The sequence below is a fragment of the Epargyreus clarus genome, unplaced genomic scaffold (assembly GCF_041222505.1).
Source record: "Epargyreus clarus isolate Ecla_fem2 unplaced genomic scaffold, WU_Ecla_fem_2.2 ptg000002l, whole genome shotgun sequence".
Taxonomy (NCBI): Eukaryota; Metazoa; Arthropoda; class Insecta; order Lepidoptera; family Hesperiidae; genus Epargyreus; species Epargyreus clarus.
The window spans coordinates 5,376,321-5,390,325 of record NW_027332210.1 but is presented as its reverse complement, the minus strand read 5'-3'; the positions used below and the strand labels follow the sequence as shown (position 1 = coordinate 5,390,325).

Here is a 14,005-nt window from a genome sequence, read left to right as displayed (position 1 = left end):
ATTTGACACTGACAGATTTTGATTTTTTAATGCATATATTGTAAAGTACATATATAAGATTATTTAAATAAAAATACAAATTATACATGTTTTTATACATAATATACTAAAATGAAAATAATTATTATAATTATTTGTTACAAGTATCTTGTAATAGTGTCTTAAATTTTCGTAAATAATTGGTACGCGTAATTGATATCTCTTTATTATATTGCATAATAGCTTAATAAAATAATATTTTTACCACTATTATCACTTTTTACTCAATTCAATATTAACACGTATTGTCTCCGTTGTATAAACAATCATATCTTATCATTTTATTCATGTCATTCTTCTATTTCGTGTTTATCCCGTCTAACCTACAGAGCAAGTTCTGTTATCAATTTTATCATTCATAATATTTTATCCATTAAAAAATGTCCAAATCATTAGTATTTGATCTTCTACAAATATTTAAAAGTAGTGTTCATGCTGTATTACCTGAAAATTTTGTAAGAAAATACTTAAAATATTGTGAAGTAAGCCAACAACTGACTGTAGCTGGGAAACAATTTAATTTAATAAAGAAAAATGTTTATGTTGTCGGTACTGGTAAAGCTGTACAAAACATGGCAATAGAAGTAGATAAAATACTAGGTTCTAAAATTAAATCTGGAATTATTAGTATTCCTGTTGGTAGTGTTGTATCTAAATTAACAAACAAAAACATAAAGTTTTACGAAGGCGCCAAAAATAACTTGCCTGACAATAGCGCTGTTGGTACAGCTAGCAAAATAAAGGAACTTGTAACATCACTGAAAATTGATGACTTACTTTTAGTTCTGATATCAGGCGGTGGCTCTGCATTATTATCTTTGCCAAAAGCACCTATAACTTTACAGGAAAAAACAGACTTAATTAAAAGATTAGCAAATTCAGGAGCTGATATAAAAGAGCTTAACACAGTGAGGAAAAGATTATCAGATCTAAAAGGGGGACAGTTGGCTATTAAAGCTTATCCAGCCCAAGTTGTTTCTCTAATATTGTCTGATATTGTTGGGGATCCTTTACATTTAATAGCTAGTGGACCAACAACAGAAGATGAAGATGATTCAATGGAAGCAATGACCATTATAAAAAAGTATGAAGTGCCTATAACAAAGCCTATAGAATTTTTACTGACCAACCCTCCTGATTATTACAAAAGATTTCCTAAAGATAATGTATATAATTTTTTGATAGGATCTAATAAACTAAGCACTGAAGCAGCTTTTAGTGAATCAAAAAGTCTCGAATATGAACCAATTATTCTTTCAAATTCTATAACTGGTAATGTAAAGGATGTAGCTGAGAAATATGTTGAAATGACAAAGCATTTTTGTAAATTTTTGCAAGGCAACATAAATTTAGATGGATTGAAAAATGGAGTAGATAACCTGAAGATAACAGGAATACATAGTACTGTTTTAGACAATATTTCAATGAACACTAATAATTTATGTTTGATTCTTGGAGGAGAAATTACTGTTGAAGTTAAGGGCACAGGGAAAGGTGGCAGAAATCAACAATTAGCTCTAGAATTTTCGAAATTATTGCATAACATTAAGGATGATTTCAAAAAGTTTGAAATATATTTATTGAGTGCTGGTACAGATGGTATCGATGGACCTACTGATGCGGCTGGTGCTATTGGCTATAAAGATTTAATAGCTGATGCAGATAAAGAAAATCTGGATGTAGACACATATTTGAACAATAATGATTCATACAATTTCTATAAGAGCTTCAAAAATGGCGAATTACATGTGATAACAGGACATACAAACACTAATGTGATGGATATACATTTAATAATTATAAGGCATGAGAATTAAAACTACAATATTTATTATTTACTATACAAATTGTTATAATTATGAAGAAGGTTTCAAGAATAAATTAAGTTTATTTTGCTTATCCTTTTCTTGTTTTAATTTTGCAGTTGCCAATACAGCTTTTTGGCAAAGTCCTGCAAATTTGTCCTTTTTCTTTTTATTATTATTTATAATTTTGGGTTCTTCTTTTACTGAGCTTTTCAAAATGTTCTTCTTATTGTTCAAAGAAAATACTTGTATAGTATTGCTGTATACATTGCATGTCCCTTTATTTCTTTTATACTCTTTCTCATTGACTTTCTTAGTTGAAGCTTTTACTTCTGTTCTTTCTTGCTCCGGTTTAACTATAATATGTTTGTTAGGTTTTGCGATTATTGTTTTTGTGCTGTGTTTACAGAATGCACAAATTTGTTCCTGTTAATAGATGAAAAATTTGAATTAGAATATTTTAAAATAAAATTCAAAGAAGTAAATAACAAGTAGGTGATTTAAAGAAAGAATTCAAGTGGTCAAATCTTTACTTGAAAATTGGTTTCACCATAATACTCACTAATTCTTTGCTGTGTAACAAGAGTTCTTTGCTAGCTTGGGTTCTTAATTTCTTTTGTGACTTTATCCTTTTTCTTTGCCTCTTACTAATTTTAATTGATCTCACCTAAAAAATAAGTAAATATCTGTTATAATACTAAAAAAATAGTACAACAGTATGAAGAGCATAAAAATATACGAATAATTTGATTACAAATGCAAAGTGCAAAGTGAGATGATTAAATTGAATGCTACATTATATATTATATTATGATAGAAATCTTAGTAAAATTGAATCAGACAATGTCAAATCGGTCATTCCTAATCATATATTCTGAGTTACTGAGAAATGTGACACACAACAATTAAATGTTCCCAAAACATTCTCTAAATAAATATTATTATGTCTTGATATCTTAATTCGCAAATCAGCCAACTCCACTTTTTGTCAAAATGTTTTTTTATTTACTGTGATAGTAAATGGCGTTGAATGAAATCAAAATATATAAAAAAATCATTTTGACAAAAAGTGGAATTGGCTGATTTGCGAATTAAGGTATCAATATACTAAATCTTACATTAATCTCAGACCCTTTTCTCCACTCCAAACAGCAGTGTGAACATCGAACTTGCTCCGAAAAATGTTTTTGCGGTAAACCATATCCTTTTGATACCTCCTTGCATCGCATGCTGTTAAAGATAGAACTTATGAACATACAGATGTAAATATCATTTTGGTGCACAAATAAAATCACTTTACTGCAGTATAGTCCGCGTAAAACTGCTAGTCCTCTCTGAATATAGAAATGAATCGCGTCGCTATAGCAAATTGTATGACTACACCTGCTAGCAACAACTTCAATGTCAAACTATAATACACATTATATACAAATTGTATTTTTTCCCAAGAAACTGTGAATACAATACATACATAGGTAGATTAAATACATGTAGTGTTAACTATAAAATATAACTTTCGTGATGGTAATTTTTTAATTTACTTTATTTGCAAGACTGAATACTGCCTAAAAGGTTCATGGTTCATGGAAGGTTTAAATCCATCTTTAGATACATGAAATTATTTATTTCACAAATCAAAAATAAAAATATAATCATACGTGTAATAGCTTTTCAATATTTCTTGCGTTTTATTGATATTTACACCGGGCAGACTTGATGCTGCTTTATATAAAAATGCGATCTTTGCTTCAGCCATTATTGCTTATAATTATACGCTATTTATTTTAAAATAAATTCTCATTCCGTTTTGTATTTTACCACGTTGTTTTGACTTTTATTTGACATGAATAAAAAAAAAAGTTCACAGACACAGACTACATACTGTACGACAGTCTGTATCAAATATGACATGAACAGAAAAGTTTTGTCGGACTATAATTATTTAAGAATATCTAAGTGTTATAAATATATAAATCATTCATTTATTGTGTTCATTTATTCATGAGAACAAAAATATTTATAATACATTTAACACTTGTTAGAAATGATGTCTTTATACAGCAATTATTTTGTCTCAAGCGACGAATGTAATAAAAAAATATATATTTCCCGCCAAATTTGTAGCTGTCATTGTCATTTTATTGTTTTTTTGAGACACCCGGCAGAAATCTGAATTTAACGAGATTTTCCAAAATCTAATATTTACTTAATTTTAAATCACACCTTTATACTAAGTGAAAGGAAACTTATATGTTCAGTTTACTGGAATGAGGTTTAGAAGAAATTGATAAATAACCAAACCTTTTTTAAAGTAGACACCATCACTATGTTATAAGTTTATATACAGTGCTGCGCAGTAAAAACGGCGTGAGTCTTCTTTATTAAGGTGTAAATGACAAAAGTTTTATAGGAACAAGTTTTAATGCGTCGTTAGTGAATTGTGACTTGATATAAACATGGATGTAGCCGATACCTACGCGACTCAGAGCCAGGTGAAAGATGAGGTTGGAGTGCGCTGCCAGAAACTGTTCCAGGATTTCTTGGAGGAGTAAGTATTACTGTTGTATTCTTTACGAGCATTCACTTTTTATGCAAACCTAAATACAAAGCCTAAATGTCATTTATAACCTATATTTTGCTGAGTTTGAAATAAACCATATTACATATTATAAAGTCTGTAAACAAGCAAACCCATAGGGTCAATTTTAATGTAACTGCTACTTACATTTAAATTCAAAGTTTATTTATAGTATAAAAGAAAGGTACATTCTTTTCTTTTTTATTTGCATGTGTACTTAACTGTATTGTTAATACACAATAAATTGCTTATTGTGTTATTAAAATGAATATTAGTCCTTTTGTATCTAATACTGCATGTTCATTTATTTAAAATTTTAATTTTTTCCTTTATAAGAATATCTTGCATTTTTCATAATATTGATCAACCTAATTAAATTTCCAGATTCAAGGAAGACCATGAGTTAAAATACGAGAAACAAGCCAAGGAACTCTTAAAGCCTGAGTTGAGCACACTAGAAGTCAGCTTCGATGATGTCGAAAAGTACAATCAGAATCTCGCAACAACCATAATCGAGGAATACTATAGAATATATCCATTTTTGAACCAAGCCATCTTGAATTATGTATTAAGTTTAGCTGATAGTGGTATGAAGAAAGATTTGCAGGACAAGGAATGTTATGTTTCCTTTGTCGATGTCCCCACAAGGCATAAAGTGAGAGAGTTGACGACTGCAAAGATTGGCACATTGATCCGGATATCCGGACAAATTGTGAGGACTCATCCTGTGCATCCAGAGTTGGTTTTGGGCACTTTTGTGTGCTTAGACTGTCAGACTGTTATTAAGAATGTGGAGCAGCAATTTAAGGTATTCATTTCATATAATTATTATTTCTCATTTTTGGTGGCTTGGTAAAATTGTTACAATATTTTTCAATATAAAATGATGCCTTGCCCACTTACTTTAAAGTGTTTAAGTGTGAAATAAAGTAAAGCAAACCAGTGAAAAAGTCTAAAATGCATAATATGTAGCTATAGGCCAGATATGGCCTACCTCTGCTAAGAATTTTCCATACCACATTTTAGGAGATTGCAAAATTTTATTTATGGAAAGCTGGACAACCTTTTTATTGATTGGGTTACAAAATTGTATTCATACCTGAGACGACATATTTTAGGAAGCAACAAAGATCATTTCTGAAGTGAATATTAATATATTTACATTGTTTATTCCTATTACAGTACACAATACCCACCATATGTCGGAACCCAGTATGTGCAAACCGCAGGCGGTTTATGTTAGATGCAGACAAGTCAGTGTTTGTGGACTTTCAAAAGATCAGGATCCAGGAGACACAGGCAGAGTTGCCCAGGGGCTGTATTCCTAGATCTCTGGAGGTCATACTTAGGGCTGAAGCTGTTGAGTCTGTACAAGTGAGTATCTATGACATCAATCTATGATATAAATTGTGAATTTATATAATTTATTTTTATCTGTCTGTAGAAATGTAATTATAATGTTTGTTAATAAGTGTAATTAGTGCATAACCGTTCTTCCTAACTTTAAAAAATAAATAAAATTGAAATATTTTTATCTTTTTTTTGCTAGTCAACATGTGTATGGTGGATCTTTGAACATTTTTTTGTCTATAAAAATGTCTTGCTTTAACAGGTATACTTTCGTCTATATCTAAAATTGCTCTAGTTATTTAAACATCTGGTTTATTTATACATTCCGTACTAACACTGTGTTAACTTTATGAGCAAAATTATTATGAAGCTTTTTAAGTTGAGTTTAAGACATCTCTATAGGCATATTCCCATTGTTTAGAGATCTCAATTGTGTTTAAATATAGGAGCCATACTAATACTGTTGTTAATATTTTTTTAGAGTCCATTAAACATTTGATAATAGTTTTATATCACACATATTCCTCTGTGACATCATCACACTCTAGTCTCAATATATCGTGCCAGTGATGAAATCATTCACAATATAAAAAAATCTTATTTAAAATATTGTTTTTAGGCTGGAGACAGATATGATTTCACAGGCACGCTTATAGTAGTACCTGATGTAGGATCTTTATCATTCCCTGGAGCCAAAGCAGAACTTACAACAAGGACAAGGCAAGCTAATGAAGGACAAATGGAGGGGATTAAAGGGTTGAAGGCTTTGGGTGTAAGGGAACTGCATTATAAGTAAGTTTATAGTTTGTTTTCATGTTCAAATTGAGGTATTTCAGTGATGTTTAATTATTATCACTGATATTATGATATGGTATTGTCCGCATCAAACTGCTAGTCTGCTCTGAAGTCGTTGCAAGCAGGTGTAGTCATACAATTTGCTATGGTGACGCGATTCATTTCAATATTCAGAGCGGACTAGCAGTTTTATGTGGACTATATGATATTATAAGGAATAGAAAGCTATGTTTTTATTGAGTTATCTGTGCGGTATGAAGATCTGATTTTAACTATGCTTAGTGTCTTACTATGGCAAATCCAGATAAGATATTTAGTCCTACCTGAAGTTGATTACAAAAACATTAACTACTATGTATATGAAAGTCCTTATTAACCATAATTACTAACATTTCAATATGTTTCCAGGACTGCATTCTTAGCGTGTAGTGTACAGGCCATATCGCGAAGATTTGGTACAGCTGAGCTCGCGACGGATGATATGACTACAGAAGACATGCGTAAACAGATGACAGACAAGGAATGGGACAAGGTATTGTTGCAATACTAAAATTGAGTGTTACATCACATGCTCTTGTATAGTTTTATCTTATCCGGGGTTGATTGTAGATGTCCATGGGATGCAGTAGCCACTTACCATCAGATGAACTGCATGCTTGTCTGCTAATCCTATATTATTAAACAAATAGATACTTTGATATATGCAGTAGAATTTGTTATACCAGTAAGACAGTAATAAGACAGTAACTTTGTTTTTAATAATGAGTAAAAGTTATAGTATTGTTAGCAAAATAATTTCTTTGTCAGGTATATGAGATGTCAAAAGATCGCAATCTGTACAACAACCTAATTGCCAGCCTTTTCCCAAGCATTCATGGCAATAATGAGGTCAAGAGAGGGATTCTACTCATGTTATTTGGTGGAGTCGCGAAAACTACGCTAGAAGGTAAGAATAATGTCATTATTTGTAAGAGATTAAGAAACTGTTTGAAGGTGATAAGACCCTTCTTGGTTCAGCTCCAGAGGCATCATCACTACACCTTTTCGTTCCTAATAACATTGAAGGTTAGGGAAGGTAAGGAGAGGCACTGATATACGATATTCTAACATAGGCCTCGGAAGTAACAACACATCAGTGGCGAAATATAGATAGGACTTGTAATGTGTATTAAGAAAGACCCCCTCCCGCCTCTGTAACGCATCGTAACGTTTTACAAGACCCCCCCTCCCCCCAAATTGCGTTACGTAATACTTGAACGCCCCCTAGACAGATATCTAAATGATGAATTTAGATTTCTGTTTCTGGGTGTTTTGTGTATGTTTTGTGTATATGTGTATGTTTATGTCCATGTGTGTGTCCACGGCACCCACGGCACATGGAATCGGAGTGTGGGGCTATCATCTGTAAAAAATAATAACACATTCGTATTTCAGGAAGCGGGTAGACTCCTAGTGGAGTACTACTATCCTATCTGATCTAATCCTATCTGAGGTTAGATATCATGTCCTTGGGCAGGAGTTATCACTTACCATCTTATACGAGTATATAGACTCACTAGCTTTTACCCACTGCTTCGCTTGTGGTCAGAGGTTTTTATCTATCACTCGAAAATAGTTCTTTTTCTCATTTGATTACATGTGTACCAAACATGACAATCGGTTATGTACTTAGGCGTTAAATTCTAAACAAACAAACATACTCATATTCGCATTTATAATATTTAAACTTATACAAACATTGACTTAACTTCAATGCAACACTCAGGTACAACGCTCCGAGGCGACATAAACGTGTGCATAGTGGGCGACCCGAGCACAGCCAAGTCTCAGCTGCTGAAGCAAGTGAGCGAGATCACGCCTCGCGCGGTCTACACCAGCGGGAAGGCTTCCTCGGCCGCCGGTCTTACTGCTGCTGTGGTTAAGGTATATGTAGTAAATGAGTATATTGTATGCTTCGTTATTTTTAAAGTTTTCCCATAGATTTCTACTCACCAGCAATTAAATCAACTCTTGTTAACATGATATATTCAAAATGTGTTGAAATGCTAACAATATATTCCTGAAATGAATATACTCATACAATAATGTTAAGTTTAAATATTAATTAGGTAGTAACAACAAGGTGCTTTGGGTTAATAACCACTATATATATATTTTTAGGATCAATTTGAACCTATGAATAATAGTATTTTAGGACTTTTTCTTCTGATTCTATTTTGTCACCTTTCAGTATTGAAAAAATAATGTTAATTTTTTTTTTAAATCGCTTAAAGGTAATTTACTGGATTTATAGCATCTTATATTTGATTACAGGATGAAGAATCATTCGACTTCGTCATTGAAGCAGGCGCTCTTATGTTAGCGGACAACGGCGTGTGCTGTATCGACGAGTTTGACAAGATGGACCCTGGGGACCAGGTCGCCATCCACGAGGCTATGGAACAACAGACCATATCACTTGCCAAGGTAAGTTTAAAAAGAGTTAAATTGAAAGATAAAAATAATTTTAATAATTGATCATACTATTAACCAAATGTAACCTTTGGCCCATTTTTCATGTTACGATCATAGGTTAAACATACAAGTGATTTCTAAAGGTTTTCTCTATCTATGAAATAGTTTAGCTCTCACCTTGTCAGTGTTTAGTAAAAAAAACTACAAAAGACGTTTTTTTACGCTCATAACTCACGACTATTAATTTTTTCGTGGCACTATGGCATACAGAATGACGCATATCAGAACAGATATCTAAATTCAACATTTCCATCTGCCTTGCTGGAGATCAAACCCTTAACGCGCCAGATAGGTATGGTGACCGCTTCGCCAGACATGTGGCACTAAATAGTACCAATCAATAATAAAGCTATTTATTATCATTCCAGGCAGGTGTCCGAGCAACTCTAAACGCTCGCACATCCATCCTAGCCGCGGCGAACCCTATCGGCGGTCGTTATGACCGTGCGAAATCATTACAACAGAACGTAGCCCTCAGCGCTCCAATCATGTCTCGGTTCGACCTGTTCTTCATATTGATAGACGAGAGCAGTGAGATGGTAGACTACGCTATAGCGAGGAAGATTGTTGATCTGCACTGTAATAAAGAGGAGACGTATGATTGTGTGTATTCGAGGGAGGATTTGCTGAGGTACATCGCGTTCGCGAGGTCGTTCAAGCCGATGATAACTGAGGTGTGTAGTAATTCATCTAGTAATTAATTTCTGTTATATATTTATTTATTTTGTTTCAATGAAGATTCAATTTTCTTTCTTGAGAACCAAATATGTTGTAGTGCCCTTTTGTGGGGACATTTTTAGTAATAGGTGTTTTTGATGAAAAGTTTTAATATGTCCTTTGTTTAATCTTCCAACCCATACTGCTGTAGTTCACAGTAGGACAGAAATCTATTTTTTTTAAGTTTAAGAACTTTGATCACAGTTGTTTTACTAATTTTAATAAGTTTAGAATGCAATGTATAAAGACATTTACCTACATCTAGTCTGATCATTTAAAGTAGCAGTGCTTAATATTTGTTATTATATTCAAAGAACAGTTGTGAGTAAACACATTACCGCAAGCATAGAGTTATCATAAGGAATCAAATATGTTGTATGGACGACCCGTGTGGCGGAGCGGTCACCATACCGATCTGATGCACAAAGGGTCCCGGGTTCGATCCCCGGCTAGACAGATATCTAAATGATGAATTTAGATTTCTGTTTCTGGGTGTTTTGTGTATTTGTCTCTGTGTGTGTCTATGGCACAGGGAATCTTAGTGTGGGGCTATCATTTGTAAAAAAATGTCTTTTTTTTTTATAATATAAGAGTAGCAGACGAGCATGCAGTCCACCTGATGGTAAGTGGCTACTGCCGCCCATGGACATCTGTAATCATCCCCAGATAGGATTAGATATTCCTACCTGAGGTCGGCCACAGATGCGCCGCTACCCCTGAGCACTAAGCTGGAACGCCTCAGAAGTCTGTCTCCCTTACCACACCCTTCAAACCGAAACACAGCAGCGCCTAACACTGCTGTTATTAGGTAGAAATAGGTGTGGCGGTGCTGCCGCCGGAGTCGAACCACAAAGGGTTCTTACCACCTTCAAATCAGTAAAAAAATAATAACACATTCGTATTTCAGGAAGCGGGTAGACTCCTAGTGGAGTACTACGCAGCGCTCCGCAGTCGGGACGGGGGCGGCGGCTCCGGCGCGTGGCGCATCACGGTGCGGCAGCTGGAGTCCATGCTGCGCCTGGCCGAGGCCATGGCCAAGATGCACTGCAGCGGCGTGGCCACCGCACAACATGTGCATGAGGCTTATAGGTGCGTACATAACCTAAGTTATAGGTCAGACATAAGCTGGAGCTTCATCAGGCAAATTTGACTGGAAGGGAATTGGGAGCTATGATCGGCAAGCGTATGAGACAAGCATCTTAGTCCTCCAGAATGGGAATACATCTGTGATCGACTTTAAATAGGACTCCTGTTCTGAATACATTTATCCATACTGCCACTAGCCGAGGCCATGGCATGATGGCCAAGATTCACTGCAGTGATGTAGCCGCTGCTCAACATATGCATGAGGCTTATAGGTGTGTACACAATATAATTATATGTACAGTCTCCAAAAGTAGATTAAAAAAATACAGATACACCCAAGCGTTCATAAGTAGATGAACACAACTAGCACCATAATTAGATGAACGTCGTAAAGTTTCAAAAATAGATGAACAATACAGTATCAGAAGTAGCTGAACAGTGACATGTCATATATTTTTTTTATTTTTCTTTATTTTATTAAGGGCTACCAACAGAACTATATGTTATACATGACTGATAATGTTATATTCTTAAGTAATATGGCTTAGTACACATCATTCCATTTACAGGTAGTCACAACATGCAAAATAGTAAGTGCTTATGACCACTAGCAGGTTATGTATATTCCCCATTCTGAAGTAGTTGCGCGCAGGTGTAATCAGAGAGCCAATGCGGATGAACACAACTAAAAGCATATACAGCGTAGCAACAGTAAGGACGCGTTATTTTCGTCCCGCTAATATCTATAATTTACTGTTGCGACGCGCCTCGTTTCTATATTCTGATCGGACTAGACATATGATGCGCACTCTACTATGTTTCTCTTTCTAGTATGGTAGGAGGCTCATGGAGCATTAATTCAGGCAATCTTAACTTTGAGGCGACTATCTTATTCCGCAAGGGTGGCAATGCATCAGTGATAGGCATGTAGAACCTGTAGAACACCAGGTAGAACCTGTTTTATATGAAATTTATTTCAGATGTCCAAATCGGCAGGGACCACTTATCATCTGATGAACTATGTACTTATTAAATACCAGTCAAAATTAACATTCTTGTCTTCAACAGGTTACTGAATAAATCCATAATTCGAGTAGAGCAACCTGACATCCATCTGGATGAAGAGGAACCACAGTTCGAACCCAGTATGGATGTTGATCAGGAAATACCAAATGGCACAGGTAACAATTTCATCTCAATAATTATTTATAAAAATAAGACTCATATTTCGATAAACCTATTTTTATTATTTTCCATTGGAAATGAAAATTTTTTAGACGCGCCAGAAGAGGAAAAAAATGATCGGCGTTACAATTATTATTTTAGTAGCGAAAACTATTATAAGATTAATATTTAATTTTGATCAGTCTATAGATATGAAATGTACAATTTTGTATTTTTTTGTTTTGTTTTCGTGTATAATGCTCAATAAAATCCATTGTAGCACCACTTTACAATGCGTAAACTGATTTCGTAATATTATTTACAGCCGAAACTCCAGTGAATGGTGACTCTGCACCCAAGAAGAAGCTAACATTGTCCTTTGAGGAATATAAAACATTGAGTGACATGCTGGTTGTATTCATGAGAAAAGAAGAAAATGAGGCGGAAACTAGAGGTAAGATTAAATAAAAGATACCCTGTACTTTTCTGAACTCCTGACAAAGTATCTACACAATTTGTTCACAATTGGCTATGTAGTTTAGGATCAAGGTGTAGCAAACTAACCCACATTCGCACTTATAATATTAGTTACGATCAGAATATATAATAGCTGTATGACGTTTAAGGAAAGACTCCTCTATTTAAGAAATATCAAAAGTGGGACTTTGAAGGCTGGTTGAAAGTAGATTATGTCGAACTTCATGCCATTTTGTTACGGCTATAATATAAAAAAGTCGTGGTGTACTCGCGCATGTGTAACATATAATGGTGTCATGCGAATGTACAACATCAACATGCAGAAGTATACCTTAAAATGATGTAATTATAGTTTAAAAGATTCCTGACGATCCTGATGAGGAGAATGGGATAAAATTAATAAAATTGTGTATTGTCATCGGCTCTTGATAATTGTTCAAAATTTAAAATTAATTGGATCGTTGAAAGTGGGTATAAATCGAGTTAAAAGATTTTTTTGTATTTTTTCTAGGTGAAGAAAGCTCCGGCATGCGGAAGAGTGCAGTAGTGGGCTGGTACCTGGAGCAGCTGGTGTCGGGCGGACAGATTGAGAGTGAAGATGAACTGCTGGAGCGGAAGACATTGGTTGAGAAAGTTATCGATCGACTTATGTACCATGTGTGTTACTTGTTTTTTATATAAGACATGTATCGAAGAGTAATTACTTACTTAAATTGAGGTTGCTAGAACCAGAGTGGCCTAACTGCATTTTAATAACTTTTGAACTGCATTTTAATAACTGAACTTTTCGTAATTTAAAAATGTTGCACACTTTTGTTTTTTCCATATCATTTTTTTGTATGTAGGCTACTCTGGTTCTAACAGCGTCAATTTGGCTCTGCCCAATCAAATCATCAAATCAAATCAGATCAGGTCAATAAAAAATCAAATAAATAAATCAAATCAGGTCGTTTTGCCCTATTCCACTGCATACATCCTTCACTGTAATTTGCTTTTGGTCGTACGATTTAGTTAACGAATCCCGTGAAACCGAATGCCAATGAATGCATGCGAATGCCAATGAAAACCAATGCATTCGATAATCGACGTCCTAGATTATATAGGAGTTATGACATCGCACGCACCACCCACAGTAAAAGTTTGGATTCAAACACTACTACTTTTTCGCACAAGAAATATTAAACAATCAAAGTTATAAAATAATCTGTTATTATTCCAGGACCAAGTAATAATCCCGCTGTCCACGACAGGGTTGAAGGCGACACAAAAATCATCAGATCAAGAGGTAGAAGACGATCCATTACTAGTTGTACATCCAAACTATGTAGTAGACTCTTAAGACGTTATGTATAAGCTGGTCTTTTTTAATAAATCTTGTTTTTTTAATAACTTGGTGTTTATTTTTTTTGTCCATTTAACGATTATGTTGATGTTATATTTCAGTGTTCATTTTTTGCAAGATCGAACACCCAACATTATA

General features: G+C 34.2%; 3 protein-coding genes across 3 annotated transcripts; 2 read left to right on the top strand and 1 right to left on the bottom strand.

Annotated features, from left to right (window-relative positions):
* Positions 1 to 263: 263 nt before the first annotated feature.
* Positions 264 to 1,940, top strand: LOC140746593 (glycerate kinase). The gene has a single exon (XM_073078721.1). It carries the CDS (start codon positions 420 to 422, stop codon positions 1,854 to 1,856), a length of 1,437 nt encoding a protein of 478 aa, XP_072934822.1. The 5' UTR covers positions 264 to 419; the 3' UTR covers positions 1,857 to 1,940.
* LOC140746597 (uncharacterized) lies at positions 1,816 to 3,689 on the bottom strand. Its single transcript, XM_073078724.1, has 4 exons — positions 3,503 to 3,689; positions 2,963 to 3,074; positions 2,407 to 2,511; positions 1,816 to 2,270 (listed from the first exon to the last, which is right to left on the bottom strand). Exons 1-4 carry the CDS (start codon positions 3,598 to 3,600, stop codon positions 1,896 to 1,898), a joined length of 690 nt encoding a protein of 229 aa, XP_072934825.1. The 5' UTR covers positions 3,601 to 3,689; the 3' UTR covers positions 1,816 to 1,895.
* A 284-nt stretch (positions 3,690 to 3,973) lies between these two features.
* On the top strand, positions 3,974 to 13,914 carry Mcm6 (minichromosome maintenance 6). The gene is made up of 14 exons (XM_073078751.1): positions 3,974 to 4,392; positions 4,807 to 5,230; positions 5,605 to 5,796; positions 6,392 to 6,564; positions 6,976 to 7,099; positions 7,375 to 7,513; positions 8,333 to 8,490; positions 8,881 to 9,033; positions 9,450 to 9,755; positions 10,706 to 10,887; positions 11,953 to 12,065; positions 12,374 to 12,502; positions 13,037 to 13,182; positions 13,745 to 13,914. The coding sequence occupies exons 1-14, from the start codon at positions 4,301 to 4,303 to the stop codon at positions 13,862 to 13,864; spliced, it is 2,451 nt and encodes an 816-aa protein (XP_072934852.1). The 5' UTR covers positions 3,974 to 4,300; the 3' UTR covers positions 13,865 to 13,914.
* The last annotated feature ends 91 nt before the right edge of the window (positions 13,915 to 14,005 follow it).